At 40.2% G+C, this 23,719-nt stretch overlaps 2 protein-coding genes across 4 annotated transcripts in view; one reads left to right on the top strand and one right to left on the bottom strand.

Annotated features, from left to right (window-relative positions):
• LOC120528372 (zinc finger protein 567-like) overlaps positions 1–14,860 on the top strand; it is a 35,901-nt gene extending 21,041 nt beyond the window's left edge. Inside the window, exons 1-5 of one of the 2 annotated variants that reach the window (XR_005633499.1) lie at positions 614–916; positions 1,297–1,407; positions 3,257–3,327; positions 12,492–12,846; positions 13,836–14,860. The gene's annotated coding sequence lies outside the window, so the exon portion shown is untranslated. Of the gene's footprint in view, positions 1–613; positions 917–1,296; positions 1,408–3,256; positions 3,328–12,491; positions 12,847–13,835 lie in introns of those variants that run through there. The other variant, XR_005633498.1, reaches the window with a different exon arrangement.
• Positions 14,861–15,522: 662 nt separating this feature from the next.
• LOC120528361 (gastrula zinc finger protein XlCGF26.1-like) overlaps positions 15,523–23,719 on the bottom strand; it is a 28,348-nt gene continuing 20,151 nt past the window's right edge. For both annotated transcript variants that reach the window (XM_039752508.1, XM_039752506.1), the window contains one exon: positions 15,523–19,502. In XM_039752508.1, the coding sequence (XP_039608442.1) occupies positions 18,319–19,502 (1,184 nt within the window). In that variant the 3' untranslated portion in view covers positions 15,523–18,318. The remainder of the gene's footprint in view (positions 19,503–23,719) is intronic.

Here is a 23,719-nt window from a genome sequence, read left to right as displayed (position 1 = left end):
TCCTGGTGTAAATGTGTTGCTCGTGTTCACCCTGCCATGAGCTGGCGCCCCGTTCAGGAATTGTTCCTGCCTCGCATGCAATGCTTTCTGGGATGGGCGGAGCATTGAATGGATGGCATAATTAAACCTGATTAACGAGTATTTTTCAAACTTCCGAACACTCAGAGTCCTGGGTTTTTAGCTAGTTTTACTTTCACAAAGACGTTTATCGTGTGGTGATTGGTTATGTGGAGTAAGAAAAAGGAAGGATAAGAACTGGGTGGTTTGGTACGTCAGACAGAGACAGCACTCCTGCAATAAAGAAATCTCACTGAGAAGAACATCCATTGAATTCTGTGTTCGTGTCTCCGACCACCAGCTCACGAACCCAACATTTACACGATATTCCAGTTAAACCAGTAGGGTGGCCAGTCATACACTCGTCACATCTGCCATTAAGGTTCTCTACACTGGACTTACACTTTGGGACCCTTGAGGGAGCAGCATAAACGCCACGCCACCGTAACCCCCCAAGGGTTTATTACACGCTTTAATTAATTTCATTATTAAATGATATCAAGTATTTATCTTAGCATTCTTAATGTTCAGAGAGGAGGAATATCATAAAGTGAATGGATTCTGTGTGGTGATCGCTGTCGAGAATAAAGTGGACATGTTGACTGTAATCTCGACATACACTTGTTTCTTTTCTTCACTGTCTCCTTATTATTTTTATTTTTATTTTTTTCTTCTTCGTGGCCCTAATACCCTTCCGCACGCAGGTGTTTAGTGCGGTAAAAGCCAAGCAGCCCTTCAGAGATCCCCGTGAAGAGCAGAGAATCCGTCCATTGCGGTGCTCGGCGCCGACGCTGCAGTATATCTGCGCTCAAAATGACAGACCTGCACGTTGAAGCCAAGTTCAGTGACAAAGTAAAAGGTAAAGCTATTTATTATTCTACACAGTTGTAATTATTCTACACAGTTGTAATTATTCTACACAGTCCTCATGTTTTATTTTACAGTGCATATCATTTGTTTATTTCCCGTTCTTTTTCAGCTCGTGGCGTATTTTCTAAATCATTAATTCTGAGGGGTAACTTTGTTACAGAATACAGAGTTTAACTTCTGAACCAAGAAAAACTAGAAAACCAAATCCTCTTCTTTCTTCCCCGTCTGAGTACTGAGGTCACATACAAATGGAAGTCTTACTGGTAGCTCGATGGTTACTGCGGTTGTACTGGGATGTACAGAAAATGTACCTGATTAACGTCACCAGATAAACAAAGAGCGCGCTTCTTTTTCTCTCTTTTTTTGTAGTAAATGACGCACCTCATCTTTCTTTGGAGCCATTTATCTAAATGAAGACATGACTGGTGGCTCTGGAGGATGAGCTCTTTCTTGGTGACACACACCATAAAGAAGGACACGGTGAGCCCGTCGTGCTGGACATGCAGTAGCACAGCGGAGGGAGTTTGTCTGCTGCTCTTGTGAATGATTTTTAAATACAGTGGTGTGAAAAACTATTTGCCCCCTTCCTGATTTCTTATTCTTTTGCATGTTTGTTACACAAAATGTTTCTGATCATCTTACACATTTAACCATTAGTCAAATATAACACAAGTAAACACAAAATGCAGTTTTTAAATGATGGCTTTTATTATTTAGGGAGAAAAAAAATCCAAACCTACATGGCCCTGTGTGAAAAAGTAATTGCCCCCTGAACCTAATAACTGGTTGGGCCACCCTTAGCAGCAATAACTGCAATCAAGCGTTTGCGATAACTTGCAATGAGTCTTTTACTGCGCTCTGGAGGAATTTTGGCCCACTCATCTTTGCAGAATTGTTGTAATTCAGCTTTATTTGAGGGTTTTCTAGCATGAACCGCCTTTTTAAGGTCATGCCATAGCATCTCAATTGGATTCAGGTCAGGACTTTGACTAGGCCACTCCAAAGTCTTCATTTTGTTTTTCTTCAACCATTCAGAGGTGGATTTGCTGGTGTGTTTTGGGTCATTGTCCTGTTGCAGCACCCAAGATCGCTTCAGCTTGAGTTGACGAACAGATGGCGGACATTCTCCTTCAGGATTTTTTGGTAGACAGTAGAATTCATGGTTCCATCTATCACAGCAAGCCTTCCAGGTCCTGAAGCAGCAAAATAACCCCAGACCATCACACTACCACCACCATATTTTACTGTTGGTATGATGTTTTTTTTTCTAAAATGCTGTGTTCCTTTTACGCCAGATGTAATGGGACATTTGCCTTCCAAAAAGTTCAACTTTTGTCTTATCAGTCCACAAGGTATTTTCCCAGAAGTCTTGCCAATCATTGAGATGTTTCTTAGCAAAATTGAGACGAGCCCTAATGTTCTTTTTGCTTAACAGTGGTTTCGTCTTGGAAATCTGCCATGCAGGCCGTTTTGCCCAGTCTCTTTCTTATGGTGGAGTCGTGAACACTGACCTTAATTGAGGCAAGTGAGGCCTGCAGTTCTTTAGACGTTGTCCTGGGGTCTTTTGTGACCTCTCAGATGAGTCGTCTCTGCGCTCTTGGGGTAATTTTGGTCGGCCGGCTACTCCTGGGAAGGTTCACCACTGTTCCATGTTTTTGCCATTTGTGGATAATGGCTCTCACTGTGGTTCGCTGGAGTCCCAAAGCTTTAGAAATGGCTTTATAACCTTTACCAGACTGATAGTTCTCAATTACTTCTGTTCTCATTTGTTCCTGAATTTCTTTGGATCTTGGCATGATGTCTAGCTTTTGAGGTGCTTTTGGTCTACTTCTCTGTGTCAGGCAGCTCCTATTTAAGTGATTTCTTGATTGAAACAGGTGTGGCAGTAATCAGGCCTGGGGGTGGCTACGGAAATTGAACTCAGGTGTGATACACCACAGTTAGGTTATTTTTTAACAAGGGGGCAATTACTTTTTCACACAGGGCCATGTAGGTTTGGATTTTTTCTCCTAAATAATAAAACCATCATTTAAAAACTGCATTTTGTGTTTACTTGTGTTATATTTGACTAATGGTTAAATGTGTTTGATGATCAGAAACATTTTGTGTGACAAACATGCAAAATAATAAGAAATCAGGAAGGGGGCAAATAGTTTTTCACACCACTGTAGTAATTGAAAACCTCATATAGCTTGCTTTATTTGTTAAATAATTAATTTGTTTATTTATTAATTGTTTGTTTATTTCAATCACATTTGTTGTAATTCAGTTTTAGGAAAATTACTTGACACTTTAATATAGAAATAATTCTCAACAATTTTCTCCTCAGGAAAAAGAAATCAGCCAAACAAAATCCCAGAACATGAAGACGGAATATCTGATGGTAAATCTGCTTCTGTGGTAAAGACACCAACATTCATGTTTTCATTGGCTACTGTTTAACACAATATTACTTTCTGATAGAGGAAGATATAAAGTTGCTTAAAGAAAAGTTTAAGACTGCAGTTAAAGAAGGGAGTGTCTGCTCTCCTGAAACACTTTCATATTTTCTTCATTTAAGTGAAAAAAAATGTAAAACATTGTTTGTAATAAAATGTTTGCAGATGTGAATATGTGTGGTGATTAGTGTTTTGCCTACCTACAGTATTCTTAAAGGTCATACATCAGTAGTGAGACTTTATCACATATTATGGTGTTGTTTGTCATGTACAGTGAAATTCTTACTTACATGTCTGAGTAATAAGCGACACTCCGTCTGTGTGTGTCTGTATATATATATATATATATATACACTGTGTGCACAATTATTAGGCAAGTGAGTATTTTGACCATATCATCATTTTTAATGCGTATATTCCAACTCCAAGCTGTATTAACTTGAATGCTTATTGGATTTAAGCACGTCAGGTGATGTGTATTTGTGTAATGAGGGAGGGTGTGGCCTAAGGAGATCAACACCCTATATCAAGGTGTGCAGAATTATTAGGCAGCTAGTTTTCCTCAGGCAAAACGGGCCAAAAAGAGATTTAACTGACTCTGAAAAGTCAAAAATTGTAAAAAGTCTTTCAGAGGGATGCAGCACTTTTGGAATTGCTAAGATATTGGTGTGTGATCACAGAACCATCAAACATTTTGTTGCAAATAGTCAACAGGGTCGCAAGAAACGTGTTGAGAACAAAAGATGCAAATTAGCTGCCAAAGATTTGAGAAGAATCAAACGTGAAGCTACCAGGAACGCATTATCCTCCAGTACTTTCATATTCCAGAGCTGCAACCTACCTGGAGTGCCCAGAAGTACAAGGTGTTCAGTGCTCAAAGACATGGCCAAGGTAAGGAGGGCTGAAACCCAACCACCACTGAACAAGAAACATAAGTTGAAACGTCAAAACTGGGCCAAGAAATATCTGAAGACAGATTTTTTTCAAAGGTTTTATGGACCGATGAGATGAGAGTGACTCTTGATGGACCAGATGGATGGACCTGTGGATCAGTAATGGGCACAGAGCTCCACTCCAACGTGGAGGTGGGGTACTGGTATGAGCTGGTATTTTTAAAGATGAGCTAGTTGGACCTTTTGCATTGAAGATGAACTCAAAATCAACTCCCAAACCTACTGCCAGTTTTTCAAGACACTTTCTTCAAACAGTGATACAGGAAAAGACCATGATTTTTATGCAGGCCAATGCTCCATCACTTGCATCGAAGTTCTCCACTGTGTGGCCAGCCAGTAAAGGCCTTAAAGATGAAGGAATAATGACATGGCCCCCTTCCTCATCTGACCTAAACCCTATCGAGAACTTGTGGGCACTTCTTAAGCGCTAGATTTATGGGGAGAAAAACAATACACCTCTCTGAAGAGTGTCTGGGAGGCTGTAGTCACTGCTCCACAAAAGCTGATCGTCAACAGATCAAGAAACTGACAGACTCCATGAATGGAAAGGCTTATGACTGTTATTGGAAAGAAGGGTGGCTATATTGGTCATTGATTGATTGATTTATTTTTTGAAATGTCAGAGATGTTTATTTGTAAATTTTGAGGTGTTTGTTTATTATTCTCACTATAACAGATGAAAATAAACAAGTGAGATGGGAAAATTTTCATTTTCCTTTAGTTGCATAATAAATCTGCACACTAATAGTTGCCTAATAATTGTGCACATATGTATTCCCCTGATGATGTTCACACTCACATTTCCGTTGTGAAACATTCAGGTTTCAGGTTTATTAACATTTTGGATTGACTGATAGCACTGTGTTTGTTCCATATTAAAATTAATCCTCAAAATACAACTTGCCTAATAATTGTGCACACAGTGTATATATATATATATATATATATATATATATATATATATATATATATATATATATATATATATATATATATATGGTGCAGTGGTAGCACTGCTGCCTGCAGTTAGGAGACCGGGTTTGCTTCCCAGGTCCTCCCTGTGTGGAGTTTGCATGTTCTCCCCGTGTCTGCGTGGGTTTCCTCCCACAGTCCAAAGACATGCAGTTCAGGTGGATTGGCGATCCTAAATAGTCCCTAGTGTGTGCTTGGTGTGTGGGTGTGTGTGTTTGGTTCCTGCCTTGTGCCCTCTGTTGGCTGGGATTGTGACCCTGTGTTTGGATTCAGCGGGTTGGAAAATGGATGTTAGGATGGATATATATATATATACATATACATATACATATGTGTGTGTGTAATAAATATATCAAAGCAGATGCTACCTAAAGAGATTTGCTATAAAAGCCAGTTATTCATTGAATCCAGACTGATGATCTTATCTGGAGTTTGTCTCTTTACACTTAGTCAGGTTATTTTAATAACTTTATTGGGTTAGGTTTTAAAAACATTTGCAAGTGCAGTTGCTTTCTATAATATTTTGATGGAGTTTAAGGGAATATACTAAAAATACCTATGGCCTAATCAAAGCTTTCTTAAAGTGGATCTTGAAAAATGTAAAAGAAAAATAACATATTTCTTTCATGACATAATTATTCAGTGTTAGAATAGTTTTGTTGTGAACAGGTCGTTCAACCCAACCAAGTACTTCAATCTTACTCTTAATTTAAGGATTCTTTTGCTATATTACAATCATGTATAATGGCCAAGGGCAGTATTACTCAACCTGGGGGGCGGGGGAAATGGAAATCAAAGTAGAAGCTATTTATTAAAACAAACTTATTTATTATTAACTGTTTATGGTAGAAAAATCACACAGAGCATGTGGACTGTCGGCTCTGTGGTATTCGTGTAAATGGCCGCGTGTCCCTGTTGTGGGGCATCTTATAAATTTAGTCTTGATGCAAATCTTAAATTACTTGATAACCAAAGCATAAGCTGTATAATTAGATCAAGGGATAAAACCAGACCCTCCACCAGGAGCATCTGTAATAGAAATTTATTAAACACGACCTCCCTCTTCTGACTCCATGCTGACTGTTCAGAAGAACTCCTGTCCTTGCCATGTGTTGCTCAATCTTATCCTTAATAATTCCTTCCATTAATTTTCCTGTGATGCTTGTTAAGCTTACTGGCCTATAGTTGCTTGGATCTGCCCTGTCACCCTTTTTATATAATGGGATGATATTTGCCATTTTCCAGTCCTTCGGAATCTCTTCAGTGCACAGTGACTTCCTAAAAATATGTGTCAAGGGTTTATATATGTACTCACTAGCCTCCTTAAGAACACGAGGATAAATATTTTCTGGTCCTGGTGATTTGTTTGATTTCATCTTATTATTACTTCTCCCTCTACAATTTCCAAATTCCTCAGTACCTCTTTAGTAGTTGCGTTTATCTCTGGCAGGTTATCCACTTGTTCACTTGTAAACACCTCAGAAAAAATGTAAGTTTAGGACATCTGCTATTTCATTGTCTGTATCTTTTAATTCCCCTTTACTATTCCTGATGAACTTCACCTCCTCCTTAACTGTACTTTTACTACTAAAATACTGAAAGAATCTCTTGGGGTCTTCTTTCGCCTTATCTGCTCTATTCCTCTCCAACTGTCTTTTAGCCTCCCTGATATCCTTCTTAATGGTTGCCCTCATTTTCGATTCACTTTGCAGTCATTAGTCTTATATGCCTTATACAGCAGTTTTTTCCTTTGCAACTTCTTTTTTAAAATCTTTATTAATCCACCGTGGAGTTATTTTTAGTGTTCTATTAATTCCAGTTTTAGGTCTGTATCTGTCCTGCATTACATGTAAAACATTTTTAAACCTGTTCCACTGCTCCTCGACTGTCTCCACATTTAAAAGCTTATCCCAGTCTATCCTACTTAGACTTTGTCACATCTGCTCAAAATTAGCCCTACTAAAGTTTAACTTAACAATTTTAGTCTTTACATCTGTACTCTTACAAAATACTGAGAATTGTATTACATTATGGTCACGTGACCCTAGTGGTCCAATCACCTCTACACCCTCAATTCTATCCTGATTATTACAGAATACTAAATCCAGACAGGCTTCACCCCGTGTTGGTGCTTTAACATGCTGTGTTAAAAAACAGTCGCTGATTACTTCTAAAAACTCCTGCTCTTGTGCTCCTCCATCTGTAAGGTTATCCCAGTTAATATTTGGATAATTAAAGTCCCCCATGACTATAATATCCCCCTGTAAACTTGCCTTTTTGAATTTACTAAAAAGATGTGTGTTGAAATTACTGTCTGAATTGGGTGGTCTATAACACACTCCTAAAATAAGACCTCTTTCCCTAATATTTTCCACGCAAAGCCACATGTCCTCACTAAGATGGGGCTCATCATCCAACAAAAGATGGAGATGAAGAAGGTCACAGCCAAGGGTGGTCAAGGTGAAAACTACAAGGCCATCTCCAAAGAGATTCATCTTCCAGTGAGCACAGCTGCTAATATTCTCAAGATGTTTGAGGATCTGCAGGAATGTAGCCCATCTCCCTGATGAGACCACAAGAGAAAAGTTAACCTCCGATTGAACAGAAGGAGAGTTTAAAAGTTGGTGAAAAAATAAGAAAACATCAAGAGAGACTCAGGCTGACCTCCAAGATCAATGTACGCCTTCTGAATTGGAGTTTTCTAAAACACATGTTGACAAGCTACAGTGCTGGAGAAGGTCCTGTGGCCTGATGAAACTAAACGAGAGCTTTACAGTAAGTCATAGCAACTCTGTTTTCCACAGAAAACAAAGTGAGTGCTCAAAGAAAAAACACAAAACATGGAGGAGGCTCAGTAATGTTAGGGGCCGCTGTGCTGAGTCTGGGCAGGGTACAATTAAATGAGAAGATCATCAAGATATTCTGGAGCAAAACGTCACAAAGCTCTGACTTGGGTTCAGGTCATGGATCCTCTAGAACATACAAGTAAGACCACCAAAATATGGTTGAAAATACATTGGAATATTCTGAGGTATTCTGCTATACACTCTGAACTGAATCCAAGTCAACATCCATGGAAAGAGTTGGAAGTCATAGTTGGAAGATGAAGTCCTATCAAATCTCAAGAAGAGTGGACCGAGTGGACAGTGAGAGGAGTAAAAGTCTCACCCAGAGCTACAGAAAGTGCCTGATGGCAGGTCTCTCCTGAAAAGAGTCAGTTAGAGAACATTAGGTGAGGGTCCCAATACTTGTGTAGCAAAGAGTGTATCAAACAGTCCAGCATCAACAGCACATGCACTTCAGAACAGGTCATCCAGCAGAAGGTAAACATGTTCGCGCCCGGCCAGTACTTGGATGGGAGACACCATCTAGGAAAGCTTAGGTTGCTACTGGAAGAGGTGTTGGTGAGGCCAGCAGGAGGGGCTTACCCTGTACTCTCAATGTGGATCCCAATACCCCAGTGGGGGGTGATGGGGACACTGTCCTGTAAAAATGGTGCTATCCTTTGGACGAGACAAAAAACTGAGGTCCTGACTCTGGTCATAAAAGACCTCTGGAGAACCTTTGTAAAGAGGCTAACAACTCCAGGCTAAATTGCCCCCTATTGCTTAGGCATTTTGTCCCCCTAATCATCCCTTTTCTCTAATTGTCTCTCGCTCTCTCTCACCACTTCATCATCTAATAGCTCATGTGTGGTGAGTGTCACTGGGTGCTGTCACATCATCCTGGTGGATGCTGCAGATTAATGGTGGTTGAAGTGGCTCCCCACTCACTGAAGCACTCTGACTAGTGAGAAAAGCGCTATATAAAGGTAAAGAAGTATTATTGGTAGTAGTGTTTCTCTTGTCATGGAGAAAACATCCTTCTCACTCAGAAGAAAACACAAAGAGTTTCTGGACAAGCAATCAGAATAAGACTTAATTGCAGAGAGCATAAAGCTATCTCAGCTCAATGAAGTGAGATCCATTAGTCTGTTGGAGCCTCATATTTATTACAATTCTTACCACCAGATTATCTCACTCTGCATATGTGTCATCATTATCTCATTCCTAGTACAAAACTCCTCAATTTATCTCACAACACCAATATCTTCTCCTGCATTAATCATTTTCTGATCGACATAATTGCTTCCTACCCATCAACTGTCACCATTATCCTATCCTGAGTGGCAGGTTCGCCATCATTCACATTCTTAACGTTTGGTTTGTAAATATTGGTGGCATTCCAGAGGGAATAAAAGGTATGGACATAAGCATTTCATTTTTAACTGTCTGAAGCCATCGATTACGATATGTAGACATATGAATAGGTGTTACTTTGGACACATATGAATTCTCTATACTCTGAGGAATAAAGAAAGGCGGATGACAATTACTGTTGTCAGTTTACACTCATTTGACAGACATTTGGGATTGTTGTTTAAAAAGTGGGTGGGGCATGTCGGTAATATAAAGAGATAGATGTAAAAGGCGCTATAAAATACATAGACGTTAAAGTCATTATATACAGTGGTGTGAAAAACTATTTGCCCCCTTCCCGATTTCTTATTCTTTTGTATGTTTGTCACACAAAATGTTTCTGATCATCAAACACATTTAACCATTAGTCAAATATACCACAAGTAAACACAAAATGCAGTTTTTAAATGATGGTTTTATTATTTAGGGAGAAAAAAAATCCAAACCTACATGGCCCTGTGTGAAAAAGTAATTGCCCCCTGAACCTAATAACTGGTTGGGCCACCCTTAGCAGCAATAACTGCAATCAAGCATTTGCGATAACTTGCAATGAGTCTTTTACAGCGCTCTGAAGGAATTTTGGCTCACTCATCTTTGCAGAATTGTTGTAATTCAGCTTTATTTGAGGGTTTTCTAGCATGAAGCGCCTTTTTAAGGTCATGCCATAGCATCTCAATTGGATTCAGGTCAGGTCTTTGACTAGGCCACTCCAAAGTCTTCATTTTGTTTTCTTCAGCCATTCAGAGGTGGATTTGCTGGTGTGTTTTGGGTCATTGTCCTGTTGCAGCACCCAAGATCCCTTCAGCTTGAGTTGACGAACAGATGGCCGGACATTCTCCTTCAGGATTTTTTGGTAGACAGTAGAATTCATGGTTCCATCTATCACAGCAAGCCTTCCAGGTCCTGAAGCAGAAAAACAACCCCAGACCATCACACTACCACCACCATATTTTACTGTTAGTATGATGTTCTTTTCTGAAATGCTGTGTTCCTTTTCGCCAGATGTAGCGGGACATTTGCCTTCCAAAAGTTCAACTTTTGTCTCATCAGTCCACAAGGTATTTTCCCAAAAGTCTTGGCGATCATTGAGATGTTTCTTAGCAAAATTGAGACGAGCCTAATGTTCTTTTTGCTTAACAGTGGTTTGCGTCTTGGAAATCTGCCATGCAGGCCGTTTTTGCCCAGTCTCTTTCTTATGGTGGAGTCGTGAACACTGACCTTAATTGAGGCAAGTGAGGCCTGCAGTTCTTTAAACGTTGTCCTGGGGTCTTTTGTGACCTCTCGGATGAGTCGTCTCTGAGCTCTTGGGCTAATTTTGGTCGGCCGGCCACTCCTGGGAAGGTTCACCACTGTTCCATGTTTTTGCCATTTGTGGATAATGGCTCTCACTGTGGTTTGCTGGAGTCCCAAAGCTTTAGAAATGGCTTTATAACCTTTACCAGACTGATAGATCTCAATTACTTCTGTTCTCATTTGTTCCTGAATTTCTTTGGATCTTGGCATGATGTCTAGCTTTTGAGGTGCTTTTGGTCTACTTCTCTGTGTCAGGCAGCTCCTATTGAAGTGATTTCTTGATTGAAACAGGTGTGGCAGTAATCAGGCCTGGGGGGGGCTACGGAAATTGAACTCAGGTGTGATACACCACAGTTAGGTGATTTTTGAACAAGGGGGTGATTACTTTTTCACACAGGGCCATGTAGGTTTGGATTTTTTTTTCTCCCTAAATAATAAAAACCATCATTTAAAAACTGCATTTTGTGTTTACTTGTGTTATATTTGACTAATGGTTAAATGTGTTTGATGATCAGAAACATTTGGTGTGACAAACATGAAAAAGAATAAGAAATCAGGAAGGGGGCAAATAGTTTTTCACACCACTGTACTATAGGAGATGTGAAAAAATATGATAGATGCATAGAGCAATGTGAAAGACATCATAAAATACATAACTATGAAAGGCCCTCTCTGACAGATATATAAAGAAAATGTACAGTAATAGATGAAAGGAAAGGCACTATAACAGAGAAAATGACAAATACGACAGGTGCTATAAAAGAGATGCAGCAGACAGATGTGAATGACACTGTAAGACAGAGAAATGAGAAAGACAAAACATAACTGATGGACACAAGGCCAGTTCAGAGTCGCCAATGAACCCAACATGCACATCTGTGGAGTGCGTGAATCAAAGCAGGAGTGACATGAGAAGAACATGCAGGCCTGACAGTCAAGATGACGATTGGGTGCCAATTTCAAAGTCTGTGAGGCTGCAGCTTCAACCTCTCAGCCTCACAGTTCAGTTCAACTTCTTTCCTTTCCTTATTATTTTGAACCTGCGTCTTTTGATTTTAAAGTGTCCCCTTCACTGCCAGAGTGGCTTCAGCTCACTCCATGATGACTTTCTTCGTGAACTTCACATCTCCCAGCACTCGATGACCATCTTGTTTGCTGCAATCATAGAGCTGTTAGTCACAATAGATTTTATTTTTGTTTTATTTTCATATTCTGTGTAACCCTGACCTGCAGGGTGACCCCTAAATATTTCGTAGAGTACTGGAAATGGAAGAACAAAAGACTGGGAATGGAAGGGCAGAATGAGGATCAGGGCTGTATTATGAGGAAACGAAAAATCAGTTTGGTGATGAAGTGTGACAGAGGAATGATTCTAAATTAAAGAGGTGGACAGTGACAATAAAAAGGGCCATTTTAATAAAGCCAGCGGTCCGTGTGGACAGTCCATTAGAACTGTGACCTCGATTGTGACCTTATAGCGTATATTGTAATTCCAGAATTTTACTTTTATATTCCTACACATTCTGTCCAATCAGATGAGCTCTTTACTATTAGTGTCTGGTCAGTGCAGCTCCTGATTGGTTCTTGTTAATTATCTGCGTTGTGTTCTGCCCCCAGTCCTGTTACACACTTCCAGATGTCCTCACTTGTTTTCTTTTCTCTTCTTTCAGACTTCTGTCCACTCACACTGGACATCAACACGGCAAACAGAGACCTCCATCTGTCTGAAGGGAACAAAAAGGTGACATGTGAGTGGACAAAGACTGAATATCCTGATCATCCTGACAGATTGGAGTGCTGGTCTCAAGTTCTGTGCAGAGAGGCTCTGACTGGGACTCGCTATTACTGGGAGGTGGAGTGCAGTGGACACCTGATGAGGATTGGAGTTGCATATAAAGGACTGAGCAGGAAAGAAGATGGTGGGGAGTCCCTCCTTGGATAGAATGACAAGCATTGGGGTTTGGAGTGCTGTGTGTCACAATAAACAGCAGACTGTAATCAGTGCCCCCTACAGCCCCAGAGTAGGTATGTATCTGGACTGGCCTGCTGGCTCTCTGTCATTTTATAGTGTTTCACACACAATGACCCTCTTGCACAGGTTCAACACCTCCTTCACTGAGCCCCTCTATCCAGGGTTTGGGCTTAACTATAAATCCAGTGTAACAATCAGCCATCTGACACCATGTGGCCACTGACCAGTACCCTCCACAAGTCACTCAATGTCCCCACAAGCTCAGGTTATCTTTGTGTTTGTAGTTTGGGGTCAAAATGAATTTCACAGGATTTTGGGGCAGCACCTCTGTGACTGAATTTGGTGTTGAGAATGCAGGGTGAGTGCGGCTGTCTGGGTCTTCATTGTTATTGGATTTGAGGAGCCAATCAGCTGTGTGTGTGTCATAGTGAGGGGCGGGGTGTGAGAGAATAATGTGGATGTAGCAGCAGTTAAGTTTTTAGGTTTGCAGTGCACAGTGAAATATATAAGCGTTTGTTTTAGAAATATTATAAAGAGATGGCTGAAATGGTCAAGTAAACAAGCAGAATGTTTCAGGGGGATGGTGAGTAGGGAACTGGAACTCTGTGATGTTCTTTCATGCCCCTAGTAAGTCTTCCCAGTTGGCACGTATGCAGTTTTCATAACAGGATATGTGCTGAATTCAAGTGATATTGAAGAACAAGGCCATTATGGAGAAAGACTTTTATCTTCGGCTGGTTGTGTTCTACGCTTAAGTACCTCATGTCTTTTAGCCAATCACAGAATGATATTAAGTTATTAATTCAGCACTGTTATGCAAATTCACTTGTTTATAAAATGGTCCTCTGCTCCTTCTTTTTGACCATTCTCTAACAGACTACTGTGATGAATGCTTCATCTTCTGCATTTTATTAGGAGTAAATTAAATATGCAATGGATGAGTTTCCTCCTGCCTGATTACTGTCTCAAAGGGGTTTTATCAGACATGTCCTAGTAGAGGAAAAGATTCTGTTTTTAATTAATAAGTTGATTTCTTCCACAGGGGACACCTCAGACCTACAGATACTTGTCTGACCAGAAGGATCCCATGTTGATTCACAACCGCATGACCCCGAGTGACCTTGAAAGTCAACTGTTTGAAATTCTACTGGAGCAGCACTGCTGAAAGGCACTTTATAAACTAAGTATCAGGAGCAATGGAATTGTGACAATGTGTAGGAGTGAGTGACAGATGGGACTACTGTAGAGTGCCCCCCCTTCATTGGTCACTCAAGGAGTCCATCATTTCTGAATCAATCCACAGAGGACTCACAGGTTAGTCAGATGTCGGCCATACTGACGAGAGTTTGGTGTTCTACTGAGTCACTTGACATCACATTAGACATTAAACTTCAAGACCTTCTTCTTGTTTCCAGATTTGTCAATTCTGCTATTCTGGAAATTCTGACATCATCAAATTAATGAATTCTCGGTGAAGGTTGGGATCTCCCTCTAATGACAGAGGAAAATCAGAAGTGGCAGTTTGAAAGGCTTCTTATTCATTCAAGCAGTAATGGTCTGAAATTTCACCTTGTCTGACAAGTTGGAGATTGATTTCAAATAAATTTACACTTGGATAAGATTAAATTATACTATTAGGGTTCTAAGTTGAATCAGTAAGTGAAAAAGAGGAGGTCCACATTATCATGCACCCACCGCCTGACCCAGTCACACACATGCCTCGTTTTTGTGTGAATTTAATGTAATACCTCAACTTTGCCGTGTAACAAAAAATAGACAAGCTGTAATTCTAGATATCTGGAAACAACTAATGCTGTGCTCCTGACTGAAGTGTTGATGAAATAATTTTGTTTTATATTATTGGACAAAGTATGAGACAAATTAAATGTATAAACAAAGGGCTAAAAGACACTAAAATACGACGTCACTTAAACCTTAAAACTGCCTATTCTAAAAATGCCAGGGTGACTGAGGTCACATCGTCAGGTGCAGTTATCAGGTAGACATCTTCTTTGTCTTCTTCTTTCAGCTTATCCCGTTAGTGGTCGCCACAGCGGATTATCTTCTTCCATTTCTTCCTGTCCTCATCGTCTTGCTCTGTCATACCCATCACCTGCATGCAGCAAAAATGGGTCATTAATTAAGAAAATGGTTAGAATGAAAACCTGTGGCCCTCCAGGATCAACGCTGGACACCCCTGATCTGAATTAAAGAAGGAAACAGTCAAGTCTCCATGTGCCTCGTGTGTTCTTGAAAACGGTGATGGTAAACAGGCGTGTGTGCAATGAAGAGTTACCGATCAGGAGAAGATATCTATCGACCCAAATAGCATAATATGGCACCTTGTTTAACAAAGGCAAAAAAAAAAAAATAAATATTAAAAGATAAAATGCCTATGAATGTGTCTAACTGTACTTACCTTGTTACCTTAGTCTATCCCACTGGACTCCCTTTCACTCGTCTACAGCATATCCAGTATGAGGTATTCTCAGTTTTATGTCTAAACCCAAAGTGTCAAGTTCTTCATCTGACCGGTGCTGTAGACTCCTTGAGGAGAGGTTTGCTTCAACCATACACCTCGATACACACACAGCCAAGGGACTGGCAAAGCAGGGAATGGGATTAACAGTTAGATCTGCAATCTTGGATTCTGCCTCACGTGTGATGAAGGATGTGAGACCGAGCATCGCTGATGTGGCACTTAATTCTAGGGAGGCAACAGTGCAACACGTCCTAATAACACAGTCAAGAAGGATAAAGATACAAATTGGCAACAGGCCACACTTACAATTTAGCAATAAAAACAGTTTATTAATTGTCAACTCGTTATTAACACCAAATGCTCATGTATTAATAATCTTTAATGTACAAGGCCTCCAAGAACTCAAAATAAACAACAGATACAATATTTAAAGCAAACCAAAATGTCAAGAACATTCACATTGTAACAGGCCTGGCTCATCTTTGATTAACTCTGCTAGTTATCAGATGAAACGCAGAAAGCAAGCTGATGAAATTCTCGGCTAACAGGAGCGCCGCAGAACAATCCCACCACTCAGGTGAGTCCTTCTGAATGAAGACAGACCAGGGAGGGCAGCTGGCTTTGTTCACGTCTTACAAGTCTCTCCTTCTCATAGTGCCATCCACTTTGTGCTCCAGTCCCAAACTCCAAATGTGCTACGGGGTGCAGTGGGGTTGCCGATCTGGAAGTGGCACTCTATACAGTACAGGGCTGATGAATGGTGCCATAAAAATCAACAAAAGTGATTGATCACAAATGCCACATTACGAGTTTGTGTGATCTTTGTGATGACATTACAGTTTCAGAACATGCTAACTGATAAATAACAGACGTATTCCGTGCATGGTCACAGATTTGAAATCAAAACCACATGAACTCTGAAGTCTGCATGCCACGGCTGTCCTCAACAGTCCACTCAGGAGTGACTAACAGGTCTTTCCACCAATCAGCTTTCTTCTTTTGTTTTCAGTTGGTACCTGACTTACTGTGCTGTCCTGATTTTGTCCACGTCACCTCTGCCACTGAACATATTTCATCGATGTCACCATTTCATTTTGTGGTTTCCACTTTTTATAATTTTTCTGCCTTCTTGCATTTCATGGGCAATGTACCCTTTTTAGATAAGTCCTTGTAAGAGTCAAGCTATACTAACACATTTGAGAACATCAGTGAAATAAAATGTAAAAAGAGTGTGCCCAAAAAATGAAACAAACTTACAAAATACAGAAAGTCCAAGCAGAGTGAACCAACGTTGTGTAGTGAGAGGGTCAAATTTGACCTTCAGTGATGGGGGTACAGAAGGGGCCACTTCTGCTTTTTGGAGTTTTCTGTCAAATAAATGAAGCCGAAGCTTTGTGTAGCTGACACTCTCTCAAATCAGAGCTTTCTAATCGTCCATCCTGCTGTTGGAGTTTATTGAGCTCCTGTGTCCTCCAGCTTGTGGTCTCGAAGTGAAGAAACGTTGTCTTGGGTATCGATATGAAGAAGGTGCTGAACTCAAACTGAAACCTGAACCAACACATTCGGAGTATAGAGCGTCCTTCACACACCACCCAGGATATACTGACATGTAGCAAAGGATCATCAATTATATTTTTAGGTTAATTTATCAAATGACCAGCAGGGGAGCAGAAATCCTTGTGTGTTTCTGCTTTGTCTTCCATTTTCTCTTATATGTCAGACAATAAAATCAGTTCATGTCATTTTCATTGTGTTTCTGTATTCATTATGGTGTCCCATTTCTCAAAACATTATTATTATTATTACTATTTTAAATAATATTCCTTCTATACATTAATTGATATTCTTCACAACTGTGGTCCCTGTGCTAAGCCTAACATGCTGTTGTGACTCCCTCTTCAGGTCTTAAACATTTCTCTTTGAACCCTGAATGTTTCATTTTATTTGAATTTAGATCTTCTTAAATTCCCACTTTTGGACTCACCCTTGACACACAGCTGTGAATGTGTTTGGTTTGTAAAGACTCTTATCATTTATAAATGATAACCTAAATTAGTTTAACAGTCTTATAAAGCCCGTCTACATTGGTCTGTCATGTGACGGCTCTCTTTTTAGTCTCCTGTCCTCCTAGAATGTCCCTCCCCAGTATCTGATTGGACAGCACTTGCTGTCAGCTGACAACACTAAATGACTTCTTCATTATCAGAGTTAAGAATGGCTGTCTGCACTCAGACCAGGCGTCAGCCATCAGAAGACATCCCAGAGATGGTACAAGTTCATTGCTCCTCAGATAAGGCCCCATCTCCAAAGTTCTGAAACAAAAATATTCTCCTTGTTGTCAGTGGCACCTCCTGGTAGTTGGCACTGCACTGTGGATTTGATCTCTCCATTTTTTCATTATTACGTTGAACTTTTTCATTTGTGTTCCATGGTTGAAGTTGATATCACTGCACAGTACTGTTGCTACCTCATTCTGTTGGCTGGTGTTTGTATTGTTCACCATCTTATGTCACAGCACTGCTGCAGAGATGATCAGTCGCTGTGTGGCTGATGAACTGGCAGTACAGTTTCTGTGTCCTTCATGAAACCTTACATGTTGCTGATGACGGCTGATACAGGAGAACCACTTTCAGCATTCAGAACAGCTAAGAGGCTTACTACAAGTAGGCCAGTCATTTAGGACTATGAAGGCTACTGCTGTCTAAAAAGCGTTAACCACATTCAGGATGACAATGAGGTTTTTTCTTGCACCTATAAGTTGTTGAAGAAAATTCTTCCTGTTTGTGAAATATGTGTTGTATTCCAGTGCATTCATTCCAGTTTGAATTCATAATGTGACTCTGAGGTTACCTTACCTCTACGATCTGTTTGCCACTTTCAGTGTTTTCTTCACTATTGTTATGTACTTATTAACTACTTTTAACTGGAGTCATTTACCTCATTAATAAGATTTGTCTTCAATATTTTTGGTTGATGAACAAATTGAATGATTATTTGTCTATTCTGGGACAGGCTTTACTCCAATATGACTTTGCGTGTGTCTTCAAAAACTTTTTTCTGGAAGAGTACCCTTTATCACATTCAGAACAGTTGTATTGCTTCTCTCCAGTGTGGATCCTTCTGTGTGTGTTTGACGTGAGAATCGTTTGCCACACTTTGGGGAGCAAAAAGGTTTTTCTCTTGTGTGGATTCTTCTGTGTCTCTGAAGACAGAGTCTCCTTAAGAAAGACTTACCACATTCTGGACAGCAATGTGGTTTTTCTCCTGTGTGGATTCTTCTGTGACACTGAAGATAGCTTATACATGAGAACGACTTACCACATTCTGGACAACAATGAGGTTTTACTCCTGTGTGGATTCTTCTGTGCTTCTGAAGATACCTTATACATGAGAACGACTTACCACATTCTACACAACAATGAGGTTTTTCTCCTGCATGGCTTTTTCTGTGTTTCTGAAGATTGCTTCTGCTTGAGAACAACATACCACATTCTGACCAGCAATAAGGTTTTTCTCCTGTGTGAATGTTTTTGTGGAACTGAAATTCACTTCTCCATGAGAACAATTTACCACATACTAAACAGCAATGAGGTTTTTCACCTGTGTGGATTACTCTGTGCCTCTGAAGACTACTTCTCGCTGTGAACGACTTACCACATTCTGAACAGCAATGCGTTTTTTCTCCTTTGTGGATTCTTCTGTGCCTCTGAAGATAGCTTATACATGAGAATGACTTGCCACATTCTACACAACAATGAGGTTTTTCTCCTGTGTGGATTATTCTGTGACTTTGAAGACTGCTTTTCTTTAAGAACGATTTACCACATTCTGGACAACGATGAGATTTTTCTCCTGTGTGAATTCTTCTGTGCCTCTGAAGATTGCCTCTCCTGAAGAACAACTTACCACATTCTGAACAGCAATGAGGTTTTTCTCCTGTGTGAATCTTGATATAATTATTAAGATCACTTTTATGTGTGAATTGTTTGTCACATCCAAAAAAACATTTTTTAACAGTGTGACTTTGGATTTCTTTCTCCACTTGCTGTTGTTCATTTATGATGGCTTCTGTCGGTGTTACTCCAGTAGCAGGGAGAGAACTGCACTGCAAAAACGCTGCTGTCAGGTTCTCTGATCCTCTTGCCGATTTCTTCATACTTTTCACTTTGTATTGAAGAGAGGGCTGACCAAATGAAGGTGGAGAGAAGCTGCCATTCTTCTGTAAATCTGAAATAACACAAACATTTTAACTATTATTAACTATTATTATTATTTTTTTCCTGACACATTTATGCAAGGCAAGTTACAACATTTGAGACACAATTGGTTACATAAACAATTGATTTTCCAACTGAAGCACAGACAGGTCACGTGACTTGCTCGTGGTCACATGGTGTCAGTGGCTGAATGTGAACCTGCAACTTTAGGGTTTGATGTCCAAATTCCTAATCACTACCCACCTTTTAAAATAAATGAAACAGTACAAGTAAAGTGGTGGCACACTTGTTGGAGTTCCTTCCTCATACTGAGGTGCCATTTATGGTCTGGCCACTCCATGTGTGGTCTTTACATGTTCTGCTGCTATCTGTTCAATTTCTCCATCTTTCTCTCACATGTGAAAGACAGGCCTGATCTGATCAATCGATAACAAATCCAAATTAGCCAATTTTCACTCCAAATGACTTGATCTTCCTACAGGAGATAAATTTGTGGTTTGTAATATATGTGCAAAAAGAAGTCAGCCATGGAGGATTCTCTGCTAACACTTTCAACAATACAAACCTTATTCCGCATCTGAGATGTCAACACAAAAGGGACTGGTGTGAAGAACGAGCTGTTCAAAGGCTGAGGTGACCAACAAAATCAGTCTAGCTCAGTTGCCTACTCTCACTTGGCCTCCAATAATGGCAGCACTTAGAAAACACAACCTTAAATACTGACAGCAGGAATGGAAAAGACTTACTGGGACAGCAAAAAAGTAGAACTCGTAAGTCTGGACAGCCAGCCACTTTCAGTTCTGGAAGATATCACCTTCTAGATAATTTAGATCCACAATTCCAACAGCCAGTTAGTGTTTAATAACTGATTCATTTGCAGAATTAATTAACCAGGCATTAGATGTTTTGGCTAAAATCCCTTTTATTAGCCTTTCAGTGAATGTGTAGGTAGATTCGAGGAAAGGGATACAGAGTTTTACCGAGCTGATACGTAAATATAAATAGTTATTAAGTGGACATCGATTAGATAGAAATTGTAATCTGCCCTCTTATTTGCATGTTGGGTAAAATGGTATGAGCCTAGTCTTTAGACATAAATAAAATAGTACTAGTTACACATAATAAGCAATGAGTGTGAATAGTCATTATTCAGTTATGAATTCTGTAACATATTATCATAATGATTTTTTTCCCCAGATTAAACAATGCTACAAGGACACGTATTTCACAGATGATTGCAAATCTCAAACACATAAACTGCTTAGTGCTGGTGTCTCGACCACACAGATGCCTTCGCAGAGACAGAAGAGAGCCAAGAGATCCAAAGAAACTCCCCGCCAAGAGAACTGCAGAATGCATGAAAAAATTGACAATAAAGATAAAAACGATATTTGAGTCAGCAGCATCAGAGGTGAATCTTTATCTCTGTGAACCTCATACCACAAGAGATGCTGGGCCACTGGCTTTCTGGAGGACCAATAAGAGTCGTTGTCCTACCTGTGCCCTCCTTATACGAGTGGGGATAGCGAGGGTCTGTTCAGTACGCATCACACGTTTTGGATTACAGAAGGACCAGACTGTCCTCAGAATATGCAGAGATGCTTATATTCTTAGAGTAGCAAAATACCCGCACTTCGCAGCGGAGAAGTAGTGTGTTAAAGAAGCAAAGAAAAAGAAAAATTTTGAAAATAACGTAACATGATTGTCAATGTAATTAATCTTTTGTCTCATCAGTCCACAAGGCATTTTCCCAAAAGTCTTGGCAATCATTGAGATGTTTCTTAGCAAAATTGAGGCGAGCCCTAATGTTCTTTTGCTTAACAGTGGTTTCGTCTTGGAAATCTGCCATGCAGGCCGTTTTTGCCCAGTCTCTTTCTTATGGTGGAGTCGTGAACACTGACCTTAATTGAGCAAGTGAGGCCTGCAGTTCTTTAGACGTTGTCCTGGGGTCTTTTGTGACCTCTCGGATGAGTCGTCTCTGCGCTCTTGGGGTAATTTTTGGTGGCCGGCCGGCCACTCCTGGGAAAGGTTCACCACTGTTCCATGTTTTTCCATTTTGTGGATAATGGCTCTCACTTTGGTTTGCTGGAGTCCCAAAGCTTTAGAAATGGCTTTATAACCTTTACCAGACTGATAGATCTCAATTACTTCTGTTCTCATTTGTTCCTGAATTTCTTTGGATCTTGGCATGATGTCTAGCTTTTGAGGTGCTTTTGGTTTACTTCTCTGTGTCAGGCAGCTCCTATTTAAGTGATTTCTTGATTGAAACAGGTGTGGCAGTAATCAGGCTGGGGGTGGCTCTGAAATTGAACTCAGGTGTGATACACCACAGTTGGGTTATTTTTTAACAAGGGGCAATTACTTTTTCACACAGGGCCATGTAGGTTTGGATTTTTTCTCCTAAATAATAAAACCATCATTTAAAACTGCATTTTGTGTTTACTTGTGTTATATTTGACTAATGGTTAAATGTGTTTGATGATCAGAAACATTTTGTGTGACAAACATGCAAAAGAATAAGAAATCAGGAAGGGGCAAATAGTTTTCACACCACTGTATATACATATACATACATACATATATATATACATATACATACATACATACATGTATGTATGTGTGTATATATATGTATGTATGTATGTATATATTATGTATGTATGTATGTATGTATGTATGTATGTATATATATTTTATAGTAAAAAAGGCGCTATATAGCGCCCTACTCGGCACAGACCACGCAGAGGAACGTGTACAAAAACACACAGGCCTTTATTTTTCTTCAGCTGTGTGACACATCTTCCCCGTGCCACACAGCCCAAACACAGTCCCAAAGCACAAGCAACTCTTCCCTCTCTGGTACCACCACTCCTCCCAGACCACCTTGTCCTCTTCCTCCCAATTTTGGCCACCCAGTGGTGGAGGCTGACTTGTTTTATACCCCACCCAGAAGTGTTCCAGGTGCTTGACCACCTGGTCCTAAATGCACCTCCGGGTGGGGCTGAAGATTTGCCCCGCCAGGCTCTTGAGTGCATTGGCAGCGCCCCTATGACCACCCCCTCTCCCAGCCAGGCTGTAGAGGACTCCCATGTCCCAGGGAGCCACGTGGGAGAGTGGGTAATGAACATAGCCGGGAGGCTGCCACCTAGCATCCCGGGGAGGTAATGAGCTGTCCATGATGGGTCCCCCGGAACATATGTAGCAGGGGCGTACCGACCGGGCATGGGACCCGGCTGTCCGTCACAATATATATATATATTTCAAAATACCCGCATTTCGCAGAGAAGTCATGTGTTAAAGAAGTTATGAAAAAGAAAAGGAAACATTTTAAAAATAAAGTAACATCATTGTCAAAGTAATTGATTTGTGTATTTGGTGGCAGCGTCACGAAGTTGTTTTCGGTAGCTGCATCAGAAAATGTACACACGACGTCTGACACGCCTCCTTTTACTGTTTTCTCACAGCTTGGATTGTTGCTGTCATAATCGGTTTGAGTCTACATATACACATATATATATACATACATATATATATATACACATACATACAAACATACACACAGGTATATATATGTTTGTGCCTGTGTGTGTGTGTGTGTGTGTGTATAGCTTTGGTCAATGAGTGCAAGGGAAAAATAATAAAATGTAGTCTATAAGTTATTAAACAGTAAAACATTAACATTTTAAGAAGTACAGGTACATTGAGCATTACTGGAGTGGTTTCGGCTAAACTACATTTTAAAGATGGTGTAACACAACAGGTAAGTAGTACTAACAGCAGCTAAAATGTATATGGATCATCTCTCGGTAGTTGATCCCTTTTGAAAGGCGCTACACGACGGCTGTAGTATAGAAATTACATTTTGTAAGTGAACGTCCAATTTTCTGCCTCTGGTAATGTGCTTTACCGGCACTACCAGCAATTAAAGAAAATTAGTTTTGTGTCCTCTGCAGTGTTAAGAGAGAAAGGCTTTGGTTTGGGAAAAAAGGTGTAAAGAAAGGAAAGTTGTCTTTCTCTTTTATATAGTGTAGAGAAATGTCTTTGCTGACGTTATGATCGCCTTTTGGAGACAGTCGCGGTGGGTCTTGTGTAGACTGGCGAGACGTCCTTGCCATTAATCGGCTGTGATGGCACGGTCAGTCCTCCACTCCTGTGCGTGTCTTCATAAGCCGAGCTGACGACCTCATAATCGTATACGTGCAAAAGAAAGTCACGAAGCATCTTAAT

The sequence above is a fragment of the Polypterus senegalus genome, chromosome 4 (assembly GCF_016835505.1).
Source record: "Polypterus senegalus isolate Bchr_013 chromosome 4, ASM1683550v1, whole genome shotgun sequence".
Lineage (NCBI taxonomy): Eukaryota > Metazoa > Chordata > Cladistia > Polypteriformes > Polypteridae > Polypterus > Polypterus senegalus.
This window is presented reverse-complemented; position numbering and strand designations above follow the sequence as displayed.